The 25,246-nt window shown below is 38.3% G+C and overlaps 1 protein-coding gene across 5 annotated transcripts in view; it reads left to right on the plus strand.

Annotated features, from left to right (window-relative positions):
* The window catches only part of znf236 (zinc finger protein 236), a 41,860-nt gene that overhangs the window by 4,127 nt on the left and 12,487 nt on the right, over positions 1 to 25,246 (plus strand). For all 5 annotated transcript variants that reach the window (XM_026293295.1, XM_026293296.1, XM_026293298.2 and 2 more), the window contains 20 exons: positions 76 to 240; positions 358 to 536; positions 1,897 to 2,027; positions 3,316 to 3,488; positions 9,110 to 9,232; positions 10,534 to 10,707; positions 11,703 to 11,877; positions 12,189 to 12,461; positions 13,325 to 13,528; positions 13,643 to 13,775; positions 14,768 to 15,028; positions 15,185 to 15,414; positions 16,146 to 16,247; positions 18,317 to 18,459; positions 18,789 to 18,889; positions 21,226 to 21,377; positions 21,827 to 22,003; positions 22,384 to 22,684; positions 24,094 to 24,197; positions 24,503 to 24,940. In XM_026293295.1, the coding sequence (XP_026149080.1) occupies positions 76 to 240; positions 358 to 536; positions 1,897 to 2,027; positions 3,316 to 3,488; positions 9,110 to 9,232; positions 10,534 to 10,707; positions 11,703 to 11,877; positions 12,189 to 12,461; positions 13,325 to 13,528; positions 13,643 to 13,775; positions 14,768 to 15,028; positions 15,185 to 15,414; positions 16,146 to 16,247; positions 18,317 to 18,459; positions 18,789 to 18,889; positions 21,226 to 21,377; positions 21,827 to 22,003; positions 22,384 to 22,684; positions 24,094 to 24,197; positions 24,503 to 24,940 (3,739 nt within the window). The remainder of the gene's footprint in view (positions 1 to 75; positions 241 to 357; positions 537 to 1,896; positions 2,028 to 3,315; positions 3,489 to 9,109; positions 9,233 to 10,533; positions 10,708 to 11,702; positions 11,878 to 12,188; positions 12,462 to 13,324; positions 13,529 to 13,642; positions 13,776 to 14,767; positions 15,029 to 15,184; positions 15,415 to 16,145; positions 16,248 to 18,316; positions 18,460 to 18,788; positions 18,890 to 21,225; positions 21,378 to 21,826; positions 22,004 to 22,383; positions 22,685 to 24,093; positions 24,198 to 24,502; positions 24,941 to 25,246) is intronic.

Here is a 25,246-nt window from a genome sequence, read left to right on the forward strand (position 1 = left end):
GACTATGTCTGAGATCTTTTACACTTATAGTACCTTATTCACTACCTTCTTTAACTTCTCCTTTCTCCCTTACAGCCTCATCGATGTGATCAGTGCCCACAGACATTTAATGTGGAATTCAACCTCACACTCCACAAGTCCACACACACAACTTCTGACTTCACCTGCCCTGTTTGTAACAAAAAGTTCTCCCGCATTGCTAGCCTCAAGTCCCACATCATGCTCCATGAAAAGGAGGAGGTTAGTGATCAAACACCAATCAAATGTTAACCACCATGATTTGCATTCACTAATTGTTGGGAAGAACTTTATTTCTGTGTTCTATCTCTTCTCTTTGTCTTGTGACAATTCCTGCAGAATTTGATCTGTGCAGAGTGCGGAGATGAGTTTGTTCTCCAGAGCCAGCTCTCTCTACACTTGGAGGAGCACCGCAAAGAGCTGTCGGGCATCAAGGTGTATACCTGCAAAACCTGTGACAAGGAGTTCAAGACGTCTGCACACCTTAAGGAGCACACAAAGAGTCACGTCAAGATGAGGTCAGACAATGATTTATTTTATTTGACCAAGTTACTCAATGAACTGCTTAAAATTAAAAGGGAAGAATGAATCCAGCAGCTATCAAAAATGACCGATGATGATTCTGTTTTGTGCAACTTACATATGCTATGATAATGATATTCAGGGATTGTAGCTACCTTCAATTAGCATCTTATTTTATTTTCCCATTTTTATGGCAAATAAATTATCAAGATACGAAGCATGGGAGCTGTTGTGGCTGGAATGCCTCTGATCAACAGCTATTTTGCACGCACATCCCCCATATATGTGAGATATTATTTAATAATGACAAATTCTAAAAAGTAATTTCTACCTAATAAAGTTACACAGAAAATAAGACAGATAAGAACTGGAGAAGCACAATAAAACCTAAAGTAACAGTTCAGGCTCCTTCTTTTTATAGTATGTGATTAAGACCTCGACATTCTTGGAAAAGTTTGGGCTGAGGTTACACTAAGTTGTTCTAATGTCATCAGTTTAGCTGAAGATGAGCAAAATAACAATTTGAATTTATCTCCTATTCCTAGCTTCTGCTAGCTAGAGAATTCATATGATATAGATTACATCTAATCACACCAGGAGCCATGATCAGCCATTAGCACACAAAAAATGTTACTGCAGCAGAGATGGCATTAAAGGGAATCTGCTTGTTGCAGAAGAACAACTGTCAAAACAACTTTTTTATTTATTTATTTTTGGTAAAGTGCCTTGAGATGATTGTATTGTGATTTGGCGCTATTCAAATAAATTGAATTGAATGGAATTGAAATTGAATTGAAAAAATTTGAGAAAGGAGAAAGGAGTGTAATATTATGATAAAAGGATGTCCAGCTTTTCTTTCTGTGCTTGCGAATTTCACATTTGTGCTTGCATGCAGATTGTTAAAACATTACTTTTCTCCTTGTGTTTTAGTGCCCTAGAGTTTTGACATTGATGTACAGTAACAATAATATGTCACTAGAGTAACCTAGTATTTTGACTAATCTTACACAGTCTTATAAAGATTAAAGTTACAATTTTCTTTAATAATAATAATGTGTTGTGACAACAAACCTGTGTAAACACCAATACTAAATTCTGGGTCACCTTGTGTTGTTATGGTGTCAGGTGCGCCTGTTGCTGTTTCATAGCAAAGAAGTTACTGCAAAGCATAAAAAGGTTTTATGCATTAGTGCACTTCTGGTCACATAAGCAGTTTGTGTTTAATTTTAAAATTGGAGAAGAAGGGTTAAGTGCAATAAAATAAAAATAATGATGGCTGTGGTTTTGATAACTATTTGTTAATGCTTGGCATGTAAACTCATTTATACTTTTTTTTTGTGTTCACTCTTTCCACAGGCCGCTCACTTTTAGTTCCAGAAATTACAAGAAAAATATCGATCGCAGTGGCTTCACAAACAGCTGCGATCACTGCGGAAAGGCTTTCAAAAAGCCCAGCCAGCTTGTCAGACACATACGAATACACACAGGTGGGTGAAAAGCACAGAGAAGGGGACGACATATAGTTATAAACCTAATCACATTTCAAGATTTGCACTAGAATTACCGGAAAAGCTCCACATGGAGGATACTGGTTATCAGGTTCCACAAAACCTGAGCTGGATATCTTCTAAGGTGTCGGTGGGCATCAGTTTGTAATTGGTGAAGGCTCAAAAACCTGCTGTTTCTGTGCTGTAGGTCTTGGGTGCAGCAAGAGACTTTTCAGGTGGTGTGTGGGTGGTGTTGGTACAAAAAGGAGAGTTGCCAGTTTTGTTTCTGTTTTTGAAGGGACAGTTTATTTAATTCTGGGCTGTATTATATAACTCATGCCTCACATTTTTCTTTCTGAACTGGGCTCACGCTGATTAAGAATTCTTCGATTATCTGACTCTATGACATAACTCCTTGCTGTGTTTACCAAACTCTATTTCTGAGGGACTGTACAGCTCAGCACAGTTCATCACTTAGTTGTCATGCAGAGATGTTGTGTGGGTAGAATTTCAATATAATGCTTAAATTCTAATATTCTTGTGAGGCCCTGTAGTTGTTTGGCCGTCCAAGTTTAGGTAATGGAGCCAGTAGCTTGTACCCACACGTTGTTTACACATCAGCCGCATATTAATTTGTTGGCTTGGCTGATTGGCTAGATGACTAATGGTGAATGGAGTTGATTCCTCTGTGCACTGAATCTCAAACAGCCCTTTAACTGATGAGGTGAAGAGTCACTTTGGGAGATACACACTAATTTTATGTGTCATTCTCTCACTCTTTCTTACACACAATAAGCATCCATGATTATTTTGACTGGTCTTTATTAATGTCTGAAATAATACCAGAAATGGCCTAATATTTCCACCATTGCCTCATCATACTTACTGCCAAACTAGGTCTTTTCATATGTCAGTGGTATGTGAATTATGGTGCATATGCTGAGTACTGTAAACCCTAAAAATGGAAGCAATGTGCAGTTAAGCAAAGATTTTTCTGTCTAATTATGTTAAAGAACCAAAAAGGTTTAATCAAGGCTTGTTGAAATAAATCAGGAGCAAAGAGTCAATAATTTACTGATCCATCACTGCAACCAGCTGCCATAAGTAACGTGATATTAATAATACACAGTAATAAGTCATGATATCATAATATTTACCCATAGGCATCACTGTTTGGCTCCAATTTGGAGGTTATTTATTTAAATGACACAGTCATTAAAATATCAAACTGTCATTTCACACTGCGCCTCCATCCTCCTGTTTGACCTGACCCTGCCTCTTCCTTTAGGTGAAAGGCCCTACAAGTGCATACATTGTGGCAAGGCTTTCAACCAGAAGGTGGTGCTGCAGACTCACATGGTGAGACACACTGGAGAGAAACCTCACCTCTGCATGTTCTGCCCTGCTTCCTTCTCCCAGAAGGGCAACCTGCATTCCCACGTCCAGCGAGTTCATTCTGAGGTAAGAGCAAAGTACTACAGGTTGAAATACTGAGATTTCCCACCTGAAATACTGCATAGGAAATATCCCTGTGTGATGTGATGCTAGCTGTAATTGGGTGGTTGTGCATCGCAACAATAGTTGCCAAAAAGCAACATCAGGTCTGAATTAGATGAAAAAGTTTTGTCCTTTGATGAACTGCAACTTTTTTTTAAGTAGTCTTGAATGGTGGACAGTATAGAATAATTTAGTTGCTTCCAAGTACACTTAGAAATTGCATGCCAGAAAGTCTCCATTACTGTCTGGAGGTGGAAAACAAATCTCCCTAAATCCTCTGGGTTGAGCAACAAGAGATAAGATAGAAATAGAAGGAACAAGATACCGTTTTACTGATTTGTGACATTAAATAGATTGTGTTTGTCTCGGTTCATTTCATTTCTGCAGCTTCAATTATCTGTTTAAGACAGAGGGGTTAGAGGGAAGTTTTTTTTAAGAAGTCAAAATATTGTGTTAGGAATGTAGCATTATTTATTTGGGGGATCTAATGAGATACTTGTTAAAAATCAGGGAAGCTGGGTAAATAATACCATTGCTATTTTAAGAAAATTATTACAATTGATGTGATTTTCAAACTTACTAAATTAATTGGTTCATGACCAAAGATAATTAATATGTAGCCTGGATGCCTGCACCATGATGTTTTCAAGTCACTGTTAAAAAAAATATATAGTAGAAAACAATGCTTCAGTTGTGTACAGTATTTAAATGAATTATTGCATATACGTTACTGTTTTTTGTTTGGTTTGTGAAAATGACCCATATCTCATCAGTCGATAAGAAATCAAAAAATAAATCTTCCTGAGAGAGAGGGAGCTGCTAAATGATTTTAAGTCATGGACTTTAAAATTTAATGCATTTGAAATATCAGTACAGCCTTTGATTACATAGGTGAAATCAGATACTTTAACTAGGCTCTTTGGTTTTTGGTCATTCAGTGTCATGGCTTTGTCTAAGACATTTCAGTTTTTTTGGACACCTCTTTCAGTCACACTAAATTACTAGCGATTCTGCTCGCGGCTTGTTACATTTGATGCAGCAGGACACCTTGCTTTATTGTTTGTCTCTTGGAAAGTGTGAAATTCCAGCTCTTTGTTCCTCATTGTTCCTCATTCTCATCTGTAAGCACTTCACAGCAGCTCTACTGATTATATATTCTAATTTAGCCTGGACTTTGGTGTCTGCTTTGTCAAAGAGGTTGCTTCCTCTTAGTGCCAAAACATGGTTGAGAGGTCGAAAGCACTGCACACATCAAAGTCCTTCCCAGGTGCCCAGATATTCACGTTGACAGATAATGAATTTGCTTTTATGTGACTGTCCATTTGTGGGTCCTGTTAACACAGCCCATTAATGACTGCTTCCAGTAAAGTGGCACAGTCTGGACTGGGTCAGCATTTTGGCAGCCTGATTGTAAACCAACACAATGTTGTTAGGCACAGGAGGTGCAGTGGGTCCCCAAACCGTGAATACACCACAATGCTGAATGCTGGTCCATTTGCAAAAATGTAACAAAGCCGTAATACTTTGCACACCAAGCTCCACAGTGATTTGGTTTACTGCAAGTGCCTACTGAGAAATTAATTTCCCTATTTGTGTCACAGGCTACAGTTTTGTGATAAAACACTGCATTGATTGTGGTCCACAGGTAATAACCGATCTCTGATTAAATACCTGCAAAACTAATAACATTCCCATCTTGTATTTCATACTAATTTTAATTAATTTTTGAATGCTAACCTGCTAAAATGAGATGGTGAACGTATCTGCTAAACATCAGCATGCAGTCGTGAGTATCACCGTGCCTAAGAACAGCATACAAGAGACACTAGTCTGGTTGTAGAGTTTTATTCAATTCAGTTTTATTTGTATAGCGTCAAATCACAATACCATTACACCTCAGTATTTTCCTGTAGGAAATACTGTGTCATAGGTGATTTTAAATACTGTGATTCATACATTTGGCTTACACTGAGGCTACATATAAGGATCTTTTAAAATTGACATGTTTATGTAAATAAACTGAAGCTGAAGTGATTAGGATCAACAATGGGGTTGCAGTGTTTAGCACCGTCTCCTCACAGCAACACACCAATTAATGAATGAATTAATTAGGGTTTAAGCATTCATTTGTCATATTTTATAGTCTACAAGATCTTCTAAAAAAAATACCAGATAAGTTGATAATGAAAATAATTACTAGTTACTTTAACAGAGGGGGCATTTTATTTTTTAATCCTTGGGTGAGACTAAATCGACATTGTAAGATGCTTAAAAGTAAAAGTTCTTTGATTTGAGAATGTTATCTGAAGTGGCTACAGGAAACAGTCCCAAAACACAAGGCTTTCTGGGTATAAGGACACAGGTGTTCTGAGGTGATTGTGGGTTCTTTCAGCTTGTGTTTATTCTATACGGACGTAATTCTAGACTGCACAGATTATTTCTCAAGTTCCACTGTGCATTACCACCACATATAGCTAACACCGACCTGGCAACGTGAACCAATGCAGAGAATAAATGTTGAATATTGGATTTAGGATTAGTAATTGAATATGATTAAAAGCCACCACGCTTAATTCACTGTGGTTAGCATGTTGAAATAATAGTTGCAGGTGCATATTTGATGGATGGTTTTGCCCTGTTCACTGTCTTCAGACCACCTGTAATTTCGGGCAATATTTTCTTTAGGTGGTTGAGTTGGTCAAATGGCCTGATTATTCAGTTTCCAACACTATTTCATATGCTTTCTCTTTGTCTTTTTAAAAGAATAGGTGTGAATGAGGTGTGAATTTTCTTTCTCACTTGTTAACATGACTGTGTATTCAGTGCTAAAAACCTGTGATGGGGCCACTAGATTGAATTTTTTCTGGAAAGCCAAACAAGTCCATTTGAATAATGCATCTAATTCTCACAAGAGCTCCTTTTTTGTTTGTTTGTCCTCATGATTGACTGACATCAAGAATAAATTATGCTTAGACATTATTCACAATAGATTTCATGAGCAGAGCTTATTGAGAAGCCAGAGGAGAAATCATCATGGTTAAAACCAGTGAAGTGTTTAGCCATGTAGGGGGTAGGTATGTTGAGACAGTAACACTGTCTGAATATAAATGTGATCTTAAACCTTTGTTTATCCCAGATTCAAATGCTAAAGCTCAGAAAAAATTGTAAACGTAAATGTAGAAGAAAACAGGAAACAGAAATTGGCAAGGAAAACAATTTTTTAGTGAAAACAAGCGGAATAATGGACGAGTAATTGTTCATATTTTCCTCAGTTCATCAGTACATCTCTCTTCTGACTGCATCTTCCCCCTTCTCCCGCCTCTCAACAGGAAGTGGGATCAAGCAAATGACATGCAGAATGCACAGCTCTGCACAACACATAAATCAGACCTATGCTTACTCATAAACCCCTTCACTTCATAGGTACATGTGGACACCTTGAGCAGTTACAGGCAAGTCTAAATTAGCCTTTGGGTGCTGTGTCCTACCATGTTTCTAACTTTTGAAAAACTGATGATAGGGCATTTGTAGCCACTGCACTGAATGACTTCGCTCTCTACCTTTTTTCATTCTTGACACAAATATTCATGTGACTTTTTATATGTTCCAGAGGAGACAGTGTGAAAACGTGTGCTGTTATAGCCATTTCTTTTTTCTCTCATAGCTGGTTTATCTCTAGTATGGAAGAGCTACAAGCCCTTTTGATTTTTGACATCCTCTGAGCCTGTTCTGATGGATAATACCCTGGCTCTTCAACAGACACTTGAGACCTATCTCAGTGCTTCACATCCAACTGATACTTCAACTGATTTCATCTGCTTTTAGTTCTTAAGCCCTAATCATATTCCAGCACAAATATGGACAGCTGCATGTTGAAACAGATACAGATGTAGATGTGTACACACTTTTATGAATACTACAGTGGGGGTGTCCATCATGTCGCCACTATCTTTGTCCTTGCACCCAATGTTTCTTGAACGTTTTGCCATTGTTACCAATTACCTTCACCTTCTTCAATGCCTCCTCATGAGAGGAGACGCTGTTCACAGTCCTTTGCTCCCACTTGATGATTACCACTACTGTGAAAACACACATCTTGGCCCCATGAGACGTGACACTTCTCCTGTGTCCTTCCATCTTTTCCCATATGTTCTACACCTGTGCACACTCATCCTTTATCCAGCTGCCACATACCCATCATCATAGCTCCAATAACTACTTACTGGAGCTCTTTCATATGTCCTTACACTCTCACAGACATACTCCAAATCCATTTTTTTCTGTTGACTCTGGAGTTCAAACACTTCACTTCACACATACTCTCCACTTCCTGTAAACAATTCCCATCTACTGGCTCTTGCCTTCCCCTTCACATATGTTTTGTTCCTCAAGGAAAAGAACTTATCTTCCTCATACATTTTTACAAGATACTTAAATGTCATATTTGTATTTCTTTACTTCTCTTACACACATTTGCAATACTGCACATTTTTGACAACTTTTTTTTAACATTACTTAAAGCTTTATTTTCAACCCAGCAATTACTGTCATTCAGTTGTGGGTGCCTTTTTAGTAGTTGACGCTTTAAGCAATTTTTTAAGCTTCTTTGTGCCTACTCAGTTTCGAGGATCTTCCTAGCATAAGTCATGACTCCCAAGATCTGCCAAACATAATCCAATGTCCTTGTATCTGCCCTGTATTTTACACTAACTTCCCCCAAGGAAATCTCTGCAAACTGAATCTTTTTCTGTCCAAAACTCAATCCTGCCTTCTTACTGTTCAAATTTGGTGCAGGTTAAATCATGTGCTGTACACACAACTGACGCTAAGATAGACAAATCTCAAGACATACATTTTCTTCTCAATATTGCATCATTTTCCTTGATTGTGAACATTTTACTTAAAGACTTAAAAATATAATCTCAAACAGATGGCATATCCCAGTGCATCTTTGTTTTGCATTTTTTACATCATAAAATAACAAATCAGGTGGTGATACTCGCAAGAGAACTGTTCATTACTCCTACACGTTATTACAGATCATAATAAATGACTCACTGAGTGTGAATACTCATAATTTATACGTTACTGAAAGCCCACACACTTAATCCTCTTTAGTTAGCTGAGAGGTACTTCATAAATACCAGCAATCTGTTTTGCCATTGATAAACAAACAAACAAAAAAAAAACAGGAAATAGAGTATATTTATCGAACCGTATGTATGTTTACAAGATGTTTCAGTTAATACCAGTGTGGAGATCCAGAACCAGGCTTGTTTTTATTGGTAGCACTTAGCCTATAATTTCTCAGCCCTTATTAATATTTCTTCATTGATAAAGCAGGGACATAGAGTAACTGTATTTTATTAACTGAAATGTGCAGGGTTCTGCAGCCCTGTGCAGATATATTTAACACTCAAATGCAGGGGGAGATTATGTTATCAGACATTTGTATACATCATCATCCAGTATTTTCAGGATGTTAGAAGACTAGAATAAGTAACTGTAATGGAGCTTTACCAGCAAAACATATGCATAGCACCCAGGGATAATGTATTCTTTGCGTTTTTCATGTTTGCCTACAGACTAAAGGGGTACCGCTGTTCCCATGCATGGACTGCAGCTGTGTATTTAAGAAGCTGGGCAGTCTGAATGCCCACATCAGCAAGATGCACATCTCTGTGATCGAGGTGCCCTCCAGCACACCGGTAAGACAGCAGTATTGGAAACCAGAGCAAAAATGTCATTACACTCTTCATTCTCGCATCTGCTTTGAATATACTTGGGTAAATTCAGTCTCTTGACCCTGCTGAATAAGGTTAATGAGATATACTATAGGTCCTGCCACACAATGAAAGTCCCAATGTGATTTATGTATTAGGACTGAAGTTAGTGGCAGTGTTTTAAGCCAGAGTGTGAGATGAAGCTTCTAATGCTTCTCAAATAATGTTGATGTTTACTGCCATATTAAAAAGTTTTAATTTTAACTTAAAGACTTTAACAGCCTGCCAGTTTTTTCAGTGATGCTGTCCTTTTTCTATACTAATGGTAATGATAAATGTGTTACTATTCTGGTAATTAGTCACTTATTAATAACTAATTATTACATACAACAAAATAAAAGGTTCACCCTATATATGTAAACATAGCTACTTCCTGTATTTAACTTAAGGCCCTTCTACCCAGTAATAACCCTTTGAGCCATTTCATTGTGCTCTCCCTCCCAAGCATACCATCAGATCTGCCCTATCAAAATCACCAATGACCTCCTACTTGTAGCAGATGGCCTACTGACCATCCTCATCCTCCTTGACCTCAGTGCTGCCTTTGATAAAATCCCTATTCACTATCATTTCTCTGGTTTACATCCCATCAGTTCCCTGAACAAACAGTTTTTTCTGGGAAAGAATGTCTGGTCAGAATCAGCGCCAGTTGCACAGGGTGTTCTTCAGGGGCCAGTGTTGGGACTACTTAAAATTATTGTATACTGTATCTCCCTTCCCTTGGAAATATTGTGTCCTTTTGAAATCTAGTTTCATTGCAGATAACACCCAGCTGTTCCCCCTTTACCCCCACCTGATCTCTTAAGGCCATCAACATCTGGATGCCAAACAACTCTATAACTTAATGGTAATAAAAACAAGGTTCTCCTCATCAGGTCAAATAATAATACATTTTCTAAAACCCACCCAGTGATGAGTATCAGGTCCCCATTTCTCCCCAAACTCTTTGCGTAGGTACTCAACAGCATACTTCCCATTAGTCACCTTCAGGTCGTATTCTCAGTTACACCTCTAGTCAGCACCATGAGTCCCAGTCTTCAGCTACACTAATTTACATTTTATTCAATTACACAATGTTATGCTCCACAGAAGTCCTAATAAAAATAAATAAAAAACAAAATAAATAAAAGGCCTGTCCTGATTTTTCAGTTGGATCTTTGTCAGTTTGGTCTTCGTCTTCTTTCTTTCCTCGTTCTCTTTCCATTCCCCCTGTTCCTCTCCCATAGGAGGCAGAAACGACAGGTCAGGCCCCAGGGGGGTCAGAGGGTGGTGAGGGAGTGACAGATGTCATCCAGCAGCTACTAGAGCTGTCTGAACAGGTCAGTGGGGAGACACCGCAGCCTCAACCTCCAGAGCCAGCTGTTGCCATGGAAACTGCTATCAACCAGGACATCCTACAGGTGAGTGAAGGATATTCAGCCACATCACCTCATTGGGAAAATTCTCATCGTTTCTTGCTGTAGGTGTGAATTACTTGGAATTTGGCACAAAAGAACAAAAATACACAGGCACATACAGAAAACTTGTTTTCCTTTCTCATGGGGGGCCTAACCTTAAATCCTACTTTGATTTGCATTTACATATGGTAAACCTAACTTAACCTTAACCCTAATCATTATTTTCCCAACCCTAACACTAAACCAATCTGTAAAACTCTAAAACTCAATGATTTACATGGGGCCAACAATGGTGTGTGTAAACTTGTTTCGGTCTCCACATTGTGAGTAATACCAGGCTCACACACACACACACACACACACACACACACACACACACACACACACACACCTCTAACCTTGACCCTAAACCTAATTTTAACCCTACCATGAAACCAAGTCTTAACCCTCAAAACCCTTTCAATTTGTAAGGACTGGGTAAAATGTCCTCACAAGGCCAAAATTTCTACACAAGAATGGTATCAGAGTAAAGCGTAGTCAGACAACCATAGAAAGACATGTACACATACACACACACAAACATAGATGTCAGCAAATGGCTTGATGTGTAAGTAATTTAGATGTAGATTTGAGGACCCACAGCAGGAAATTATATCCAGACATGGAGAAAGTTGTTTGTTTGTACCCAAATATTATCCTCTGAGAAGTTTCTTTCCTATGGTGACTGAATAATGGAATTTTTTACAGTGATGGAAACATGATTGATCCAAGGGAAAGAAAAGAGTATTTTAATGACTTTGGACCAGAAAATTGTTAGGTTATTTGAGCCTCTGCTCTCCAGAAGTATAGGATGTAATTGGCACTTTTGTGTTGATGAAATTTTTTCCAACATTTGCCACATTATTAAACACTATACCTCAAATTGTTGAATTTATAATATTAGTTATGTTATTTTTTACGATTTGGTGCTTGATCAGATGTATGTTTTGTTTCTGCAGCAAGCTCTAGAGAACAGCGGCCTTAGTGTGGTCCATCCGCAGGTTGACTCCACACCTAGAGAGTCACAGAACCAGACAGCTGAGGGTGCTGCTATAGAAAAGAAAGTACAAGGTCCAGAGAAACCAGTCCGGGAGAAGAAAAGGAGCATTTTCAAAAAAACTATACAAATGCCAGGTAAATTTAGTATGAATGTTTTTGACTCATTGTGATGAGTTAGTGTTGCAGTTCAGCAGGTTTGTTGGCACCTTTCATAATTGATTAGTTTTACATCTCTCAAAAGAAAAATCCTCATATTTAAACTATGTTACAGAAAGCGTTTCTGGGTAAATCTGTTAGTGGATCAACAAAAAATTCTAATATCAGCCCTGTTAATTGTATATGGTTGTAATAACATTAAAGTAACTTTCATGTCTTTTTTGAATTCATATATTCTTAAAATGATCTTAAACACTGGATAGCTGCTTCACTTTCCTTCCCTTTTCCAGGCTCCATCAGGGAGGAAAATGGTGTTCGTTGGCATGGCTGTCCATACTGCTCCAAAGAGTTCAAGAAGCCAAGTGACCTTGTTCGTCACATCCGCATCCACACCCATGAGAAGCCTTTCAAGTGCAAACAATGCTTCAGAGCTTTTGCTGTGAAGAGTACCCTCACAGCACATATGAAAACGCACACGGGTATCAAGGCCTTTGAGTGTCAGTGCTGTCTGAAGTGCTTTTCTACCTCTGGCAGCATGAAGGTACACATGCGTCTGCATACAGGTGAGAAGCAGGTCCACTTCATGGAGGGGTTACACTTAAAGCCAAAATAAAATGCACATGTGAGCACACTTTTTTTTTAAACTTTACTAACTAATTTGTGATGACACATCATTCATTTGGTATGGCAACATAATCAGTATTTGCACAAGTTAAAGGAGACATAAATAAGCTTTTAACACAATGTCTTCAGTATCCTGGCACTGTCATTTGATATTCAAATATATGTTTTCATTAAAAAAAAATTTAAATTACAAAATAAGGAGGTGCTGCTACATTTGAAGCTTCCGTACATTCATGTGTTTGCAGTCATTCTGTAATTGCTTCTTTTTCAAGAGTTTATCTTAAAAAAACATTATCCCCTGGACATGATATGTCAGCATTACTGTGAATAGGCAAAACTGTAACAGTTTTATTATATGTGCGTCTCTGCATTAATTATGTCCCTCTAACTGCCATGTAAGAGCACTGTCCATGCATATGTGTTAGCGCTAAGCTAAGGCATAGAATATAAAATATGTTTTTGGCTGTATTTATTTAAAAGGCTTTGTGCTTATAGAGTTTATTATCTTTGTCACTTTACCTTGTACTGTAATTTGGTTTCATAGGAATATATATTGTCTCCTACTAAATGAAAGGCTTTGTAACCTTTTGTAGCCAAAAATAAAATAAAACTTACATTTTTGGTTTATGTGTGAGTTTCATGTTATTTGTTCAGGTTGGCTTAGGGATAGTAACTTAAATTCCAGATTTTGTGTAATTTAGAGCTTAATTTTGATGTATGTATCAAAGTACATATGTCAGAATCTGTCTAATTCTCTAAATACTAATTCTCCAAAAGTGTTGTTTTTCTTCACTTCTCCTAGGTGTACGTCCTTTTCCATGCCCTCACTGTGACAAGATCTTCCGTACGTCAGGCCACAGGAAAACGCACATTGCTTCTCACTTCAAAAGCTTGCAGCAGAAGAAGCACAAATTTCCACGGAAAACCAACAAAACCAAAGTTTCAAAGAGTAATCTACCTCTGCCTGATATTCCCTTGCAGGAACCCATCCTCATCACTGACTTTGGTAAGATCATGTGTTGTTGCTTTGGGATCAAGTGGAAAGTATTGTACAGTGCACAAACTGAATGTCTTTTCACATGGACGTCCACTTGTCTCTTGTTTACCTGTTGCTTGACAGGCCTCATCCCATCCCAGAACCCTCGCCTGGCTTTCCAACAGTACCTAGAAGTGGTAGGCAGTGACCGGCCTTACAAGTGCCAGTTCTGCAATAAGGCCTATAAGAAATCAAGTCATCTGAAGCAGCATGTCAGGTAAGGTGTCTTTTTAATGACTTTGAGGGCCTGTACAAGATATTTAATATAGCCAGAACAGCCTTGCATCTGAAACTGCACTGTGGCTTGTAGGAGAGCATCAATTCAGCAACATTGCTAGGTCCCTGCTTGTAACATGCTTTAAGTGAATTTGTTAAAAAGAAGGTAACTTAATTTTGTATGAACTAAAAGCATGACATTGTTTATTTTGTTACTGTAAGGAAATACATGACTTTTTCAATTTTTTAAATTGTTATTTTTTAGATGGAGAAGGCATTATTTAAAAATATATAAACTGGTAATTGAAATGATTAAAATGAAAACTGAATAAGATAAGATATTAGAGAACAGATATTATTAATAAGATAATAGAGGACAATGACAGAAGATGCTGAAGATGTGCTAATACCGGATATAACTTGTTATCTAGCAAAGGACTGTTAAATTAAACTAAACAAACTAAACTCTGTGTAGCTCTGTTTAAATTTCTTGCTTTCACATTACAAGAGACCTCAGCATTTATCTTCATTTTAATACTGAGAGGTTAATCTATATATTGGCGCTGTCATCTTTGCTGTGCATTTAGATGGCTGGCATCTCACCATTAGTCTTCTGTGATGGCAAAGTTAGATGAAAGACTTTTATCTCAAGCAGAGTATTCATATCTGCCACCAGTGATAGCTCCCCTGATGAACATGGATCATAACACTGCAAAAATAAACCCTAAGGAATTTGATCAAAGTTTTTCAAGTATTAAACTGTCACAACAGCTCACACCAAACCATGTGCAGAAACCTTCCACATTTCTGCAAGAAATAACCGTTTTCTTTTACTTCAGGAACATTTTATTTTTTCATGAGTCATCCAAAACCAGTAATAAAATAAACTGATTTTTTCAATAATATGTTAATGGTGAGTACTTTATGTCTCACTTAAAACTGAATACTGGAACTTCAGTATAATACCTAGCTAAAACCCTTTTATTATTCCAGGTCTCACACAGGAGAAAGGCCCTACAAGTGTGTGCAGTGCAGTCGGGGTTTTGCCTCCTCTGGAGTGCTCAAAGCTCACATTAGGACGCACTCAGGCCTAAAGGCATACAAATGCTTGATGTGTGACACAACATTCACCACCAGTGGCAGCCTGAGACGCCACATGACCACCCACAGTGACCTCCGACCTTACATGTGCCCTTATTGCCAAAAGACCTTCAAGTCTTCACCCAACTGCAGGAAGCACATGAAGACACATAGGTTTGGGCTTTGTCAGTGCATGTTTTTGGCTGGCTTGTTCCTTTGTTGGACTGTTTGTGTGTGTGTGTTTATTGTTGTACACAGACTGTATAAATCAGTGTGTTAAATCTCAGGTCTCTAATCTAAGGTCCCTCTTACTTTATTCTGCTAAACCAGATATGAATTGGCCCAGCAGCTGCAGCCACAGTCAGCAGAAGACCCCTTAGGAGCAGGCACTGAGGCCCATGATATGCAGGTAGAAATAGAGGGAGACTCTCTGCAGCAACCACCTGCCACCTCAGCAGAGCAAAGCATGCTGGGATTGGGCCAGACAGAAGTTGTGAATGGAGGTCAACAAGTGACACTGGAGGCACCACTAACTGACCAACCGCTAGTACAAGGAGACGGTAGGAATGGCTTAACACATGTTAACTTCACTGCAGACAAACTTTAGTAGAGCTCCTGGAAATACACCGCATCTTAAATTTAAGGTAGTTATAAATTACATTACTCACCGTGAATTCTTGCAGCAAAAACTTAAGGGCATATTATTTCACCAAAAGTTGTAGAAGAAGTTGAAAGTGCTCTTGATTTTCCAAAATATAACCAAATACACAATCTCCAGTGGACATTTAGCATTTCTACGAAATTAATAGTACAGCATGTTTAACCCTGTGATCCGTCCAGTTATCAGGTCCTGGTGTCTGAAAATAGATGTCATCTTTGAATCAGATGGATAAAAATAGTTTAAAAGCTTTGAAACCTTTGTGTGGCTGATTTAGAACTTTCCTGAAACACCACACTTCCTCAATTCAAAAATGCACACCGTGTGCTCAGGTTCAGTGGTCCTGACCCCAGATATTGATATTTGATGACATTTTAATAGTGTAAACTGTGCATGCATGCTGCATACAAAGGAGGAACAGTGTTAAGATTTAAAGGAGACAACTCCATAGAATGTAGTATGTAATGTAATGTAAAGTATGAATGTAATGAACTGTGGGCACTTTTTAAACTTTTTAATCTCAGCTATATGCTAAACTGAAAATATCCATTCTAAAAATTGTCCTTTTTTTTGTGAATACTTTTGAAGATTAACCTGCTACATTACTTTAAATCCTTTTCTCTTTGTTGGCAGACTCATATGTAACAAGCCAACATGCTCTGCCTCAGAATATCAGCCAGTTTGAGACACCAGCACTTCCTCAGCCTGCCTTTGACCAGCAAGCTTTAACACAAGGTACAAACACACACAGACACATCAACATGGCTAAATTCAACACAGATAAATTCATCCTCTACAAAAAATGTTAGACAATGTTAGACCTGACACTTGCTATAGAGGTGGGAATCGTTAGCTATCTCCATGGATGTAGAAATGTATATGCTGGATTAGGGCTTCTTAGATACATCTTTCGTTTTGCCATATTTCATTGATCATTCTTTCTGTTCATCATCGTTCTGCTTTTGGCAGATCAATCTATGAAATACCAAAACCAAGCAACAGGTATTAACATTGTATAATATTTTAATGTTACAAACATGTTGAATTTGAATGGCAGTGGCTCAGTGGGAATCTCTGTGTATATATCTCTAAGCTAACAGTACCTAGATTAAGCAGGCTGCCATTTGTGCCACATCATGAATCCGTCAGGGGTGGCAGAGGGGTAAGGAGAGGTTTGTGGTATGACTCACTAGACTTTTCATTACTAATAAAAGGGAATCAGATTATTAATGATGGAATAAATTTTCAGCTTCCTTAGTCTGTCATGGGAGACAATAGACAAACCTACAGTTAATTTGCTCATATTATGTGTACCATCTGTTTAAGTGCCTTGTATCTCACTGTCTCTATTCATCCCTCTCCATTGTCTAACTTTTAATTCAGTGTAGTGGTCTCAAACATAATAGTCTCCACTATGCCAACTCACTGTCACTGCTAGCCTGGATTCTTTGTAATCAGAACAGTGGATTTGGGCAGCTGCTGCAGGCTGCATAGCATCTGTCAGGCAGATCTGCCTTTGCCCCGCTCTCAGGAGACATTGGTTCCTTTTTATCTGACCAGAGCAGATGTGGATTTTTATTATTTTAGTCATGAGGCCATATGGCCCAGAGTCTCATCAAATTTTCTCTTGTCCTCATGTGTCTGGACAACAGGACAGTTGAGTAGCTAAACATATTTTAACCCCTACTATATAGCAGTCATGGCTGAAGCATTGCTATGTACTTTGTAGCTCGTGACCCTGATCCTTGGGGGTTTCTCGGAAAACCCTAATTTGTTGTTGTCGTTTTTCTAACTATAGTATCTTGTATCAGGGTCTCATTTGGTAAATTGCTGCTTCTCACAGTTCACAGATGTACATGCCTTGCTTTGTTTGCGATTCACAAACTAGGTCTTTAGCAAAATTAGTGGATCTTAAGCTACACAAAGCGTTTTCATTGTGGTGGTAGATACTGATGAATTGTCATCGATGGTGATTACTTCTATCTGAATTTGTCGTTGGGGATAAATAAAGTTTATCTTTTCTTACCGTGAATACTGAGCACCCAGCCTGCCTGTTGAACATTATAAAACATTTAAAAAATCACAAAAAGAAACTTTGGACTGTTTTCCTGTGAGTTTTACACAGTAGTTACTTTTGTTCTTTTTTCATATATTATTATGTAATATTCAGTTAAATTATAGCTTTAAGGGTTGAAAACAGTCCATAGATCCAAATGTTTATCTGTACTTCATAGATACTGTGGTCACATCACATTCCTACTGTGGTGTATTTTTCAAGGTGTTTGGGTACAGATGCACAGAGTCTGGGCTGTAGACTGTAATTAGTGTCAGTAAAGCAGTTGCAATGAATCATGGTATCAACCTCAAAGTTCAGAACCAATAAAGTTACCCTCCCTGGTGGCAGTTATTTAGCTGTGCTGTGTAGAAGTTGGGTAAACACAAACATCAACTAGGTTTCATATTTTCTAATCATTATTTTTGCTGAGAGGAATATGAATGCTTTAATGATTTATCAGCTGCATTTGTGCTGTAGATCAGCATTTGCTGTTAAATGTGTGGCTCCGGATAATCTGCCCATTTAGGTTTGCCATTGTTAGCTTTTGTGTTTATCCCTTGCTTACAAAACTACATTACTGGTTCTAGCTTTTATATGTATATAACTGAAAATAAACTGCAGAGTGCTTATACAATTGAAAATACCCTTATTTTGATTCTGTGTTAAGCAAATATTGCTTTCAGCCAATGCTACTACCTTCATATCTGTTGAATAACTCAAGAGGCTGATTATTCTGTGCTCCCTCCAGGCTTCACCATCTCTGAGTCAAGCTACAATCAATCACAGTTCTCTACCGTCCAGCAGCTGCAGGATTCCAGCACCCTGGAGTCCCAGGCCCTGTCCTCCAGCTACCACCCCCCAAATCTGCTCCATGTCCCCAGTGCTGAAGTGGTGAGTCCTGTGCCTCATAATAGAAGTAAAATGTAGTGGAATACACTGTAGATACAATAATGTGCTAATTGATACAAAGGCTTGCTTGAGTAATGCACTGTTAACAGTGATTATGTAGGGCACTGGATGGCCTTGTTAAATTTTCATTCATTTAATTTCATTCTAATTCTTCTCTTTTCCATTTTTTAGTCTTATTTCTAACCATGGCCTCAAATAACACACAATAAGATAAGACTTTTATTAATGCCTGAGATTATTGTTTCTGTATAAATATTTTTGAATCTGTATTAAGGTGAATGCATTTTGCTGACTTGTAATTGTTCATATAGACCAATGGGCTCCTCCAGCAGAGCAGTCAGAGTGAGCTTCAGCTGTCTGAGGCTCAAGACTACCAGGACGACAGTGAGGACAACACCAAAAGAGCCTATAGGTTTACATCTGAGTTATTTTGTATCTGTGTGTGTTTGAGAGAGAGTCCATGTCTGTATGAGTGGCTGCAGAAAGCACCTCTACCCCTATACCTTTTATATGTCACATTTTACATTACACTGTCAAGGTGCCTGTGTCTTCCTCCGCCATCTTTTCACACCTGCAGATGCGATTTCTGTCATTCATCTTTGCAAAACACTGTCACAGTAGATTTAGGATGTTACTGAACTGTGATCCACAAATCTTTTCAGTGGATAAGTCCTGCTTTTCCATGTGCCATTGAAGGGCACTAAATGACTTTTCCAGAACTGCTGCTGTTTTGGAGAGATTTGAATTGGGCTGAGAAAGTTCATCTTCACCCTTTTCATGCTGTTTACACTCTTATCATGGACCCTTCAAACCTCATCACTCATCAAGCTTGATGCTGCCATAGTCACACTCACACTGTAGACATGGTATTAATCATTCAATGATGAGAACCTGTTTTTCACCAGAGACCAAAGCATTTGGTATTCAGGCCAAAGAGTTCAATTTCCCCTCATCAGACCAAAAAGATCTGCTCTCAGAGTACTTTCAAAGCAGTTTTGCAAACTCCTGCTAACTTAGGAGTGGCTTCTGTCTATTCATTCCACCTGGCCTGATTGCCTTGCGACACTCGGGCCTGATGAAACCGGGGTGCTCTGCTGATTGTTTTCTGTCCAGCAGGTTTTACCACATCAAGACAGAAACCTCTGTTTCAGTGTCAGTTCTCTTGTTCACTTTCTTGCCATAACTGAAAGGGCTAGTCAGAGTTACTTAATCCTGATCAGTCAAGATATAGTATCCTAATTGTTGAGACTGGTATGCACAAGTATTTTTGTTTACACATATTTATGTGCTTTGCAGTGTCCAAACTAAACTTTTTTCAGTCCTTAAATCATATTTATGATCGGCACCATCATAAAGACCGAGCCAGGGAAATATGAAGCCATTATTTATAGCACTGATAGTAACTGCCTTTTATTACTTTGCCTGCATCTGTTATAAGCATCTTTCATTTCAAACTTTTCAGCAGATAACACAAAACATTTTGAGAACGGCCCCACAGACAGAATCGTGAGAAATCTCAGTCAATCTCCTCAATGTGTTGTAATCACCTCTCCACATACTGCATCTCAGACCTACTAAAAACATTTAACGTCTTTGGGAAATGCAAAGAAAATGTAAGCAACATTTAGAGGATTTGACTAGAATGAAATAAATATATCCTCTGCATCACTGATTTCCCAACAAATGATGAAAATATTCTGGTCAGAATTAACCTTGGAGCTGAGTAGCAAAAACTGTTTGGTCAAAAACAATCTCCATCCCTGACCCCAGTTTAATATGGTCTTCTCTGTGTGCCTCAGAATTCACCGACTGCATTTGTCAGGGAGTGGAGTGTCTGACCTCGTCCAGTGCTTGAACAACTTGTAGGCTTGTCACAAAGATCAGTGGTTCAGTGTGAGGTCCAAAGGTGCAGCTGGAGGGTCAACAGGGTCTGCAGGGTTTGAGTCAGCTGAGATGAGGCCACAACAGTAATCAACAAAGTTTATTCTGAAAAGGACAGAAACACATAAACCAACATTCATTACTACAGAGTGTATTTTTTTAATCTGACTCAGGTTGTGAGATACACATGATGGTGCAAATCACTTTTTAAACTTTCTATTAATAAAAGGTATATTTTAACATTAAAGTTAATGTTTGCCTCAGGGAAAATGGGATATTCTGTAGGATATTGTATAAGCTGTGGACAATATAGGAACAATAATTAATTACCGGTATTCCAATAAAATAGTAAAGTTGCAGTCCTAGTAATGTACTAGCACATTCACCCCTTGTCTTACAAAACCCAGGTGCAGTCATTGTTTAATTTCTGCTACTTTATGTTTATGAATGATGTTCAATTGGGTTCTATTGGATAAGTCCTGTTTTCTGTGCACACCTGTGAAGTCATTTTGCATTGTTTTGAGTCACATTAACAAACAGGTACCAGGTTTAGAATCTTTTAGTTTTAGGGTTTTTAGAGTTTAGTTTTACTCCCCTTGGTTTGTAAGCTACTACATAACTGTCTTAGACTACGGGTTTGTTTGAATATTATGAAAGAAAAATACTCCTTAACATTTGCTGAACATGTGCAGGCTTGCCATGTTATTTTTTTGGGAACTCTTGTCCAAACTATTATCAGCCTCAATGGCTGCAGCATGTGTGTGTTGTGAATTATATAGAATTCTTCATTAAATAAATTCATTTGGCATCTCTGAACAACAAGCTGCTGCAGCTGCTTATATGTGCTGGCCTTTTTCTCCTCTTTAGGTGCAGTTGGTGCAATAAAGGCTTCAAAAAGTCAAGTCATCTGAAGCAGCATGTGCGCTCCCACACTGGGGAGAAACCATACAGATGTCACATCTGTGGCCGAGCCTTCGTGTCAGCTGGAGTGCTGAAGTCCCACCTCAACACACATACTGGTGAGATTATTTTACACCAGTTTCAGTTTCAGTTTCAGAAATCAATGAATGTATTCCTGAATAAATTAGATTTTCTAAATTCAAGCCAGCATGTTGTGATTAAAAAAAAAAGTATTATCTTATCTCCCAAAGCCTGGTCCTGCATTTCATTTAAACCATGAAAAATTAAAAAGTTCTAGCTGAAACTGGATGAAACTTGCAGGCACTATTACACCATCCTTACCCACATTCATGTGTGCTGTGTTATTAGAATCAGTGAAACATCAGAAAAAGAGAATAACTTAGATTAAATAAATTATGGTCTTTTTAGTGGTCTTAAAATACCATAATTACAATGGGATGTTATTTACTTTTGTAATTCAGTTTGTTCAAGTTGTTCTTATATTACATTTTTTGTAAAATTAAAAAATAACCTCCTAAGACTTGGCTCTCTGATCTCTAACCAATAGGAGTGAAGCCTTTTAAGTGTAACATTTGTGATGCCTCATTCACCACCAATGGCAGCTTGAATCGCCACATGATTATTCATATCAAGTCTTTCAAATGCACCATGTGTGATGAGAACTTCAGGACCAACCTGCTGTGTAAAAAGCATATGAAGAAGGAGCACGCTGTGGAGGGTCAAAGTAAGGATGTCTAGATACCATTTGCTTGTTTGATTATAGGGCACTTTGTTACACAGTGAGTTGTTAAATTACTATTGTATCTTCATATTTGGGAAGAAGTTCTAAAAGTTGGTAATAACAGTCTTTAGGAATAGAAAAATAACATCCAATAGTGGATCTTATATAGAGAGTTGATCATCATGGAACAATTTGATTTTTGTCATCTATGAATTGAGTTCTCAAAAAATATATGTATGGAGATGATTTCCTGCTGTTGGCAGATATATTTATGCTCAAGAAAAAAATAATTCACTTTTCACAAATCTTTGCCTCAGTCTGAGCTGCCTATCATGAAGTGAAGCCCAAAGACGCATAATGAAAACAGTCCCCTATTCTTACAGTTATAGGTTTGGATAGTCAAGATGTGGAGGAAGAGGAGGAGGAAGACGAAAGTGAGCAAAAGTCATCAAAGAGGAGGGCTTTGGAGATTATCACTTTCACTGAAGAACAGGCGGCCGAGCTGGCAAAGGATCCCGGTGAGGAGGCCTCAGTGTCGGAGCGAATCCTTTCCCAGTCAGCGGCTGAGAGAGATCGGATCAGCGAGATCAAAGACAAAGCTGTGGAACTTGAAACAGAACCTAAATTTGCAAACTGCTGCAATTACTGCCCTAAGAGCTTCAAGAAGCCCAGTGACCTGATCAGGTAATAATATCATGTCTGTGTTTAGCTGACAAACATGGCAGTTTGCCATAATCTTCGGGAGATGCTACATATGTAAAAACATTGCTGTCTGATCACTTAATCAAAAACGAACTGTATTTTTTTTTGTTTTTGCTGCTGCCACGACTGCTGTGTCAGAGTTCAGAGGAAAACATTTAAAATGACACTGAAAGCAGAGATGTTTAGGATGTTCACGGTCAGAACTATGAAGAATATGTGGATTATTCAACCTCATATTCCAAAGTCTCATTTTGCTTTTAACAACTTTTAACATCTCTTTTTTTTATTATATATTTTTACTAGAATTGTATAACTATATTTTGAACATATAACAGGGTTTACAGGATATTTTGGACCGATTTCTCTCCAAAAGCACTTAAGTGAAATCCTTTACATACTTTATAGTGTTATATACAAGTTTACAAGAAGGATTCTCCTGCAGTAATGCCAGTGTGTCTCAGAATATTGAAGCCAACCTCTGCATCATGCTTTATTGTTTCTCAAAAAACAGATCTAAGAAACATCAAATGAGAGATTGCATCAACTGCTGCAAACAGATTAACAAAGTATCGTAACCAGTCTGAGAACACAGGAAAGCATTTTGAAAAACAATTGCTGCAAATACTGAAACAAGCTGCAAATACAAAAAACTTTTAACACAGCTTACATATGTGTCGGCATGAGGCATGAGCTTGCACTCAAAAAAGAAAAGAAAAGAAAAATCAAGAGTCCAAAGATTAATGTGAAGATTAATGTGAAAAGACCTGTCCAGGGCCTGGATAGAAATATGATTATTGTTATACGAGACACTTCTCCAAAGGGGTGTTATCTGGCTATTTATTGTAGTCGCATAAATAAAACACATTCACTGAAAGCAAGTCACAGATTAGTAGCCTAGATAAGTATTGCACTAGGCCACATTTCTTGATTATTTCTTTGTAGCACTGACAAAACAAACATGCAGATCTAGGAGAATTACTTGTGTGGCAGAAATAAATATGTGTTATATATCTCAGTAGAAGCTAGTCCATATTATTGAATCTGTAGTTACAACTACTTCTTTTTGAACTTTTTGAACTGTTCTTCAACAATTCAGGCATTTAGTACTGTACCACATTTATTATTTAAGTTTTCATTTCCAGAGGTAATTGTATTGGCAGGTTCTTGGACGCTCATGTATTATAATACAGAACTGGGATCTACAGGCATGGATGATAACAAGTAAACACTGGCGAGGCTGTATATCATGATATCTGTTTTCATTATTGCATCCATTCCTTGCACTCAAGAAAAAACAAATAACTGCTTTGTCTCTTTTTCCCCACCTTAAATCACCTATTTTTCTTTCGCTCTTTAAAATTGGGTTTGTATCAATTTGTTTTAATGTCTAGGCATATTCGGATCCATACAGGGGAAAGACCTTACAAGTGTGATGAATGCGGGAAAAGTTTCACAGTGAAATCTACTTTAGACTGCCATGTGAAGACACACACTGGTTAGTGGTTTATCACTAGAATATGCTGCTTTATTATGTATAGGTTAATATGAATTACTGAAACTTTAACTGCTATAGAAAAAGTTAAGTAAAAATGCCCTTATGATTTTAAAGTTGTTTGATATTTACAATAATGAGTAGATTTATGTCACTACTTGCTTAATGGACCCATAAAACACAGAGAAGAGAGAGGACCACTGACATTTTTGACCACTAAATACTGTGAGCTTGTGTATCCTGGAGCTGCAATAAGGCTACAAGGCATATTAAGTTGACTGCACATAACGCTCTCCTCATCTTTGCAGGTCAAAAACTGTTCAGCTGTCATATGTGCAACACCTCCTTTTCTACAAAGGGCAGCTTAAAAGTACATATGCGCCTCCACACTGGCTCCAAGCCCTTCAAATGTCCGTTTTGCGAACTTCGCTTCAGAACGTCAGGCCACCGCAAAACCCACATCCAGTGCCACTTCCGGCCAAGCGGCGACAGCCGCAAGACCAAGAGGTCTGCTTCATCTGCAGGTCAGGCTGCGCAGGCACAAGACACAGGGACTGGGCAAGGTGTGGCAACAGGCCAGCAGCCTGCAGCTTCAGAGGTGCTTCAACCTGTAGGTCTACTACAAACACCCAGCTCCGACCCCAGCATTTACCTCCCAGCCAACCAGGTCCTGACAGGGCAGTTTGACCAGAGTCTACTGCCACCAGGACTCGTGGGACAAGCCATCCTGCCTGCATCCATGTCAGGTAAGGATTATGGATGCATCACCATACACACCACACACACAGAAAAAAAGTTTGTAATTCATCATGTCATGCAGAGCAGTAGCAAACTCACAGCATAAGGTGATCAGTAAGCATAATTGTGAATGGATGAAATAACCCAAGACTACAAATATAGAAGCAGTATATTGTTATATTCCTGGAGATTTACTGGGCACTTTTTGGATGTCCAGCCAGCAATGCATTCTATTGGTGTTTGGCGCTTACTCTGATGGTAATGGCAGGCTGATGATTAATGCACCAAGTTTGTGGGTGTAGCTTGAATGTTGT

This window comes from Mastacembelus armatus, chromosome 16 (genome assembly GCF_900324485.2).
Source record: "Mastacembelus armatus chromosome 16, fMasArm1.2, whole genome shotgun sequence".
In the NCBI taxonomy this organism is placed as follows: Eukaryota; Metazoa; Chordata; class Actinopteri; order Synbranchiformes; family Mastacembelidae; genus Mastacembelus; species Mastacembelus armatus.